Below are 8,145 nucleotides of genomic sequence, written 5' to 3' on the forward strand. Positions count from 1 at the left end.
AAATACTATAGATCCTATAACCCCATTAATTACATTATTCAGATATCCTCCAATTTTCATTATATTAGTAGACAATTATTGCTACTTCCTTTTGACTATTATTAAATGAATATCCATAACATTAGTGTTGGTATGTCCAGTGACTACATGAAAATCACCATTACTATATTTATCATAGAAATTGTAGGAGTCGTTATCATTTAAATATTTATTCACATCAATGTCAAGATAATGTGAATTCGTAACCAAATCTAAATGGCCAATTGCACCTGCGGCATCTGTCGGTCCATCGATACCGTCTGTTCCAGCACATAGTATATATATTTCAAAATCCTTGAAATACTCTTTTATGTTATGGATATAGTTTGAAAACTCAAGAGCAAGCTGTTGATTTCTACCACCTTTGCCGGTTCCTTTTACATCTACTGTAATTTCTCCTCCGAGCACAAAACATATATCTTTTCCTTTTAAATACATAGAACTAATATTATCTACAAAATCTGGCTTTATTCCTGGTATTTTCAGATTTTCTGTTTGTTCCCTTAAGTCCCTTGAGCTTAATTTTCCATTTAAATATTCACAGAATACTTTAGTTAGCTGTACATATTGATTTGCTACCTCTGATACTTTACCCGTAACAGCATTTGATAATTCCACTGGCACATAATTTAGATTTCTTGCTTCATTCAAAGCTGCTTCAATACTTAGTCTATTGGATCCTATTAAATAATTTTTTACTTTTGTGGATGGAAATGGATGAGAATTGTAACTGTATTTTAAAACTTTTTTGATGGATTCTGGAAGGTTATTCTGCAATTTATATTTATTTATAATATCGAATGTTTTTAAAGGACTATCTAGATTTTCGGTAGTTGGGCCACTTGCTATAAAATCCAAAGGATCTCCAACAATGTCTGATAGTATTAGAGAAATCACTTCGGCTGGTTGAGCTTTTATCGCTAATTGGCCTCCTTTCAAATCCGATATACTCTTTCTAACTGTATTAAGTTCTGATATATCAGCTCCAGAATTTCCTAGGTCTTTTATTAATCTGGTTTTTTCCACCAATGTTATTGGGCCCTTAGGCAATGGTAGTAAGGCTGACCCACCTCCTGATACTAAAACTATAAGTAAATCATTTTCATTAAGTTTTGATATAATATCTTTCACTTTCTTTGCTGTTTTCTCAGCATTAGAATCCGGTAAATTATTTTTTGCGCCTTCATAATAAAACATGTTATTATTCATTGAGTTATGAGTACAGCTTCCTACAGGAATGCTTATAATGCCATGCTTGATTTTTGATCCAAGGATAGTTTCCATCTCTATTGCCATATTTTGAACGGCCTTACCAAAGCCAATAACATAGACATTCCTGTTTTTTAAGTTATAGTTTTCTCTAAATACAGTCAGTTGTTGATTACTTGCATTGAATTTTATCGAGTTTTTAATAAGATTCTCTGGAAGCACTGCTGACACACTACTCTTAAATATTTGAACTAAATCACAGATAACGGACTTAGCCATGTTGAAATACAGATTTCTGGACAATAAAAATGATATCCTACACTGTACTTGTTGTTGACCGTATTAAATGTCACTACACTACTGAAAAAAGAAGTAGGTTATCCCGTTATCGAGGTCATTGATGAATAACACAAACAATCACTTAATAATGCCTACGATAAATTGTATTTGATCAAGAGGTTTATTTTTATATGTACCTACATTATTAAATAGACTAAGGTAATGAACCAATATTATTATAACCTTAAATAGTTATTTATGATTTTCGTGTAATTCCTGTTTATCCTCAATATTCAATAATAAATAAATTACGTATTTAATTTCTCAGGTCAGCAGGTCATTGGGAATTTTTTTATTGATAAACAATGAACCGATGAGCGACAATAGTGTTAATTTGATAACTGGCACTGGCATGCACAAAGTATATAGATCACAAACTAAATAAATAATACAATTAGAGTGAGCTAACGCTCCACCAAATAATTATATATTATTCATAGATGATAAAAATACAGCAAAACAGTATTGACTTATTGGGTTATAGTAAACAGTGTGACCATCTCAAAAATAATATATGATTAATATTATTATTGTTTATTTGATGATGAACAATGACTCATTGAAATTTATTCTAATATATTAGTAAAACTACATCCAACAGTATGCTAATAATATTATAACAGTCCAAGACAGACTTTCATTTTAGTGGAAATGGAATTTTAATTAAATTTAGAGGGATAGCAAGGCTGTTCTGGCAATCTTATACAGTAGCTTCTTTATATAATTTTGGCACCCCATGTTTGTTACTTTTTTTATTAATATGTTTTATGGCTCTGAATACAAGTGTGTGTATCGTCTATCACTGTAATTTGTCTATCATGTATAGTTCCTTTGCCTTTCCTATGATATAAACAATAAAAAAGAAACAAAACTCGAGCGACTAATCTGTGATTTTCCGAGTATATTCACAATTTAACCCGTTCTTTTCCTTTATCTCGTCTCGTTTCCTGTTTTTAGTGGCATAAAAGGCAACAGCCTCTTGCCAAAGAAAATTAAAAAAAAAAATCTGTGATGATAAAATTTTGTTCCAACTTGTCAAATCTTTGCCTGTTCCATCACTGAAAAGGAGATGGACGAATATGGAAAAAAAAAAAAATTTTGTTCCAACTTGTCAAACCACAAAAAGAAAAAAAACAAAGTTTTGTTAAATGTGGTTGTGATGGGGTTTCCAATTTTTCTTTAAGTTTTTTCTGTTTTATATTGGTGTATTCGGACAGCCAGTTTCAGAAAACAGTACTTTTAAACATTGGTGTTGCAATTTCAGTTTTAAAATTCTAATATAAATAAATAAAATTTGAAAATATTTAAGTGTATTTTTCGGTGTGTTTGTGGAACTACCGTCACTAATCCTTAACTGTTGGTGATCATTATGACTGAGAGTCGTGTCGGATTCCTTTATAATGCAGCTGAAAATCTATCCTTGCAGTGTCAGACGCGGTTACTGAAAAGTTACTATTTGTAAGAATTTTTAACTACTATACTTAATGAAATAAAATACGTATAAGATGTAAATATGTATATGTTCTTTACAGATCAGTACCTTACGGTCTACTCTGCAGTCTGATAATAAAATTTAATGTAATTTAACCCATTTGTACTGTTTCTTTGAAATATAACAAAATAAATCAGTAGGAATGTTAGTCAGTTAAGTCCATGGAACATGAAATATGTTGTGCAATCCACTGTCATCTTTTTTCCAAGTTTCTTTATTATTTTATTTATTTCATTCAGTTCATTTTAGTATATAAAAAAATAAAAGTATATTATTCACCCTCGAGGACATAGCTGAAAACCAGTGTTTTGCTCCTTGAGTGATTCTCCACATTGAGCTATGTACCAGTATTTTGTATTGCTGTGACACACATGCAGGTTTACCCTTTTTGAATTGTTATATTATAGGTACTTGTCATGTGATGTTATAATTAAGCCTATATGTGTGTACTAAGACACAAATAAAAACTATTATCTATCTATCTTTTATGTATTTTATTTTAATAGAATATTTTGCATTTAATATTTTAAAAACAAAATGTGGAACCATTTTGTATTTTTTATTTCACATGCAAATAGTATTTGTATTTTCTACTTAACAACATATTGTAAACTATATTGCAGATCTCTGGTCATATATATTTCATTGATGACTATTATTTTAGAGATTATTCTCTAATCTATCACTTTATTATTACAGAATGAGATGCAAAGAGGTATCAAAAGGGAGTACTCTTCCGGAGAAATATTTTTCCCGTAAAGTGAGGTGTTCCTATTGCTGCCTTGAATGGAGTAGTGGTAGTAAAGTGCAAGTAAGTTATATCTATATTTTGTATATCAACTTAAAAAAAAATATTTAGATATTAGTACCTATTCTCTATATTTGTAGATACTATATGATTTTAGTACAATTTATGTTGTTCTTAAGTATCTGGTAAGGCTTAAATGCATATTAATTACTGTGTATATTATCTTTTTTTACTGTATATATTGAAATTATAGGAAATTTTCACATTTTAAATATAACAGATGATTGTAAGAAACAGGATACAAAGATATAATTTATTGTTTTTAGATAAGAACAAAGAAAATCTGCAAGAAACAAAAGAAGAATATACAGTCTCGAAATAAAAGGAATAATATTAATAAAGAAATATTTACCAAGGAGTTAGTAAGTACTCAACTTAGTCTTAAAAGTAATACTTATTTTTTAATTTTTGTGTTTAGTACAATTTAGCATTATAGTGAGTAATTGACATACTTGTAAAGTCTTGAGAGTTTAATCAATACATATAATATATATTTACCTCTCATATACAATATATTATTCTTAAGTTTATTTATTAAATCCTAAGACTAATATATAAAATAAGTAAGTAATGACCTTGACCTGTTTTTACAATTACAGGAACAAATATGCTCATTTTGCAAAAATACTACAGTTGTACCATTATCAAGATCTAACAAGAACAAGACATGTGTGGCAAAATCTGTTATTAAAGAGAATATTACAGAAATAAAAACTACATCAAATAAAATTAAACCTCAAATAAAAATTGAAAAGGAAGTGAAGAAAGAAACGCAAATTAATGTATATGCAAATGCTAAAGATATATTTTCATTGAAGAATGAGAATAATAAATTAACAAATATAATGAATAAACCACCAAAAATTATAAAGAATAGTAATAAAAAGAAAAATAAGTTTGCAGGTCTCTGCGAGAAGGCTGTTTTAGCCTCAGCTAAACTAAAAGACGAACAAAAGATTAATAACAGGCTCAAATTGTTCCTAAAGCCATCTTCATAATCGAAATTAGGTAAGTTATACTGAAAGAATGAAAAGAAAAAATTGCAACTAATCCAGAGATTACCCCTAACTACAAATAAATGTAAATGTAAACCTATAGATATAATGTATATTATATAATATGCTACTTCTGATTCATGAGGTAATAAACAGTTTTAAGTACTGATACAGTATATTTAGTTCCTGATCAATATACATTTATGTTTATAGTAGGTAATATTTTTTCAACACACTTGCAGTGGACCTAATTTCGCCGGTTTTCGATATATGTATACAGCAGATCATAAAATTATAGCAATTATAACGCCAAGGTTGCGTTATAATTGCAAATAGTGAAGTTATATTCAGCACTATTTGCTATTTCTTTTATCAAATTTCGAACTGACCGCCACGAGGCACTAGCCAGTAGGCAGCGCGCTGATTTAAAAACATAAAACGGCGGGACATACGTACCACTTTAAGAATTGTACATTCACTGTTTCAATAATTAAAAACGAACAAAACATAATATAATGCCTTTTTATTGTTTCCTCGCAAATATATTGATAAACGTCGTACGATGTACATGCGTATTTAACATACTCGAAATAATTAATGAAATTCCGCCTCCTGTATTATAACCATTATCATGAACATATATCGTAATATAGGTACTTATTACTTCTCATATTTAAAAGTAACCGACAAGATATAATAAATTGTACATAACTTTTCTACAGAGTCAAGTCCAAAGGATGAATTGATAATAGCTAAAGTTAAAATGGAAGTGAATTATTTTGTACATGTTGTAACAAGTCCGCTCAAGATTGGACTCGCTTAAAATCGCACCGCCTTGCTTTAATGGGGTTGGGACGGTTTGTGGTCATTACAAAAGACGCATCACATGAGTGTGAATATGGAGGCGCCGATATGTTTCTCGCAGTTCTTTGTTGATAAACAAAATGTACGATCATTCTCTAATATTCTCAAACCTAAATTATTAAAAAGTGAAGATATGGTTTCTTTTCTTCTACATGTATTCGAAGAACCAAATACACTAAAGGAATTATCAACAGACTTTTTAACTATATTAAGTGTTGTGAGATTGAATCTTATAAATAAATGTACACAAGATTTTAAAGATTGTTTTCCCTGTGATCCAAATATATTACCGCCGTTTTTACAACCAGTAAGTAAAGAATATATTTATATAAATTGCATGAGAGCATTGAATGATATTATTCCTAGGCATTTCACTGGAAGTAGCCATAATATGAAGATTTTTGAGAAGTTAACGCAAACAATAATTTATAATATGAAAAGACAACATATTAGTCTTCAAAAGGAAATCGCGAATTGGAATTTTTCTGTGAAGCCTTGGAAATCCATTCGTGAAACCAGTTCCAAAAAAGTTTTACATCATTTACTGATGTGGATTTTTCAGTATATTTTATCAGGAATAATTTGCTTGAATTTTTATGTCACGACTTGTAAAATAGACGCTGATGACAATAAACTCTATTTTTTTCGAAAACGAGAATGGCAAAGTTTTTATGATAAAATGATATCAAATATGATATTAAACAAAATAATAAAAAGATGCGAGTCTTATTGTTCTGGTAAAATGTGTAAACGAAATTACAGTTATAATGAGAAAGCTAGATTGAAAGTAATCAGGAGAGATATACCAAAGTTACACTTGGTATTAAAAACAAATCATAATTACCGACCAATTGCCAAGTATAAAAATAATGCTTTAACGACATCAGAAAAATATAAAATCAAAGATAGGTTGCAGTTTCTTAAAATATTGACTGCTAAAAGCAGTAAAAAAACAGAAACTGAATTTTTAAATATTTATCACGATTGGGTTAACTTCAACAAACCAAAACTTTATTTTGTAAAAGCAGATCTTAGTAACGCTTTTGGCTCAATAAATAGACAAGCACTAATGAAAATTCTCGACGAAAGATATTTGAGAGTTATAAATAATGATAAATACTTACGCTCAAGAGAAAAACTGAAGCAGCAATATAAAGATATGATCTTAGAAATAGCCAAACCGATTTTAGTTCGCGCCGGCTCCACAGTTTTCGAATGGAAAGCGGGCCTAGTGCAAGGATATAAGTACTCGCCGGCGCTTTCAGAATTATACTACACCCATATGGATGAACTATATTTTCAAGAGCATCTCAAGAAATCGAAATCTCAACTACGGTTATTCACAAGAGTTGTAGATGACTATTTATATATCACAGATTCGCTAAGAGACGCTCAATCATTTTTACAGGCAATTTCACAATATAAAAACGTTAATTACGATAAGACCGTTGTCAATTTTAGCCACCCGACAGTTAAATTTAGCGATGAAATAACTTTTCTTGGTTATACATATGATACAAAAATGATACAAGTAAGAAGAGCTAGCAATATTTATCTCGGTCAAATGTGCTATAAAATAAGTTTTACACAAGCTGTATTAAATATTAACAAATTCCTAGAGCAGCGTATTGGTCAGTCCAGTATCCAAATAAATTCTCACATTTTTAATCTATACTATAATAATGAAGAAGCTGTCTGGGGTCACATTTTTACGACTTTTTGTTTGTCCGCGAATAAGTTTTGTACAATTTTAGCTATTTGCGAAGTGAACGAGATGAGTAGTTATTTAATACTTTACAAAGAGCGCGTAACAGTTCGTCTTAGTAATGCCATGATAGACATGTTAATAAGGTATAAACCAGTTGATTTACCTTTTGTATATTGCATAAATCACTTTCGTTATTTGTCTTGGAAGGCTTTGTACTTGTGCGCGCAGAAAACTTCAAAATGTAATGGGCTGGTTCCAATAATAAATGATGAATTGGCTAAAGCTAATTGTATGTTTGGCAAGTGGAAGGAGCACGCGAGTAGGGTTGGCAGTAATGGTGCTAGTTTACGTCCGGCTGTGAAGGAAGTGTGTCGAAGGACAGATTTGAGGATCGTTATGAAAGGATTTAGTACTTTGCCTGAGGGTTTCCAATGTTATAACCGTCGTAAAATAATGGGCGGTTTTACATAAACTTATGTACATTATATACACATATTTGATTTCTTGCTAGTTAAGTTTTAAAAATTATAAAGATTTGTAAATATATTACCTTCAGTGTATAATACAAGTGTCAGGCAAATTATTTTATATAGAAATCTTTAGTATCTTATATTTGATTAGTTTAAAAGCAGTTAATCTGTTAGTTATTTTTTTAAATAAAAGAATTATTGTCACTTGGATGTTTTATTTA

General features: G+C 29.9%; 3 protein-coding genes across 3 annotated transcripts; 2 read left to right on the top strand and 1 right to left on the bottom strand.

Annotated features, from left to right (window-relative positions):
• Window positions 1-26: 26 nt before the first annotated feature.
• Window positions 27-1,557, bottom strand: LOC131845521 (glycerate kinase). Its single transcript, XM_059194592.1, has one exon. It carries the CDS (start codon window positions 1,525-1,527, stop codon window positions 82-84), a length of 1,446 nt encoding a protein of 481 aa, XP_059050575.1. The 5' UTR covers window positions 1,528-1,557; the 3' UTR covers window positions 27-81.
• Window positions 1,558-2,880: 1,323 nt separating this feature from the next.
• On the top strand, window positions 2,881-5,692 carry LOC131845556 (uncharacterized). Its single transcript, XM_059194629.1, has 5 exons — window positions 2,881-3,045; window positions 3,779-3,890; window positions 4,154-4,249; window positions 4,487-4,895; window positions 5,605-5,692. Exons 1-4 carry the CDS (start codon window positions 2,957-2,959, stop codon window positions 4,883-4,885), a joined length of 696 nt encoding a protein of 231 aa, XP_059050612.1. The 5' UTR covers window positions 2,881-2,956; the 3' UTR covers window positions 4,886-4,895; window positions 5,605-5,692.
• Window positions 5,693-5,768: 76 nt separating this feature from the next.
• Window positions 5,769-8,107, top strand: LOC131845555 (telomerase reverse transcriptase-like). The gene has a single exon (XM_059194628.1). The coding sequence runs from the start codon at window positions 5,769-5,771 to the stop codon at window positions 7,923-7,925; it is 2,157 nt and encodes a 718-aa protein (XP_059050611.1). The 3' UTR covers window positions 7,926-8,107.
• Window positions 8,108-8,145: the final 38 nt, after the last annotated feature.

This window comes from Achroia grisella, unplaced genomic scaffold (genome assembly GCF_030625045.1).
Source record: "Achroia grisella isolate CSIRO2021 unplaced genomic scaffold, CSIRO_AGI_Agris_v1 utg474, whole genome shotgun sequence".
NCBI classification, from domain to species: Eukaryota; Metazoa; Arthropoda; class Insecta; order Lepidoptera; family Pyralidae; genus Achroia; species Achroia grisella.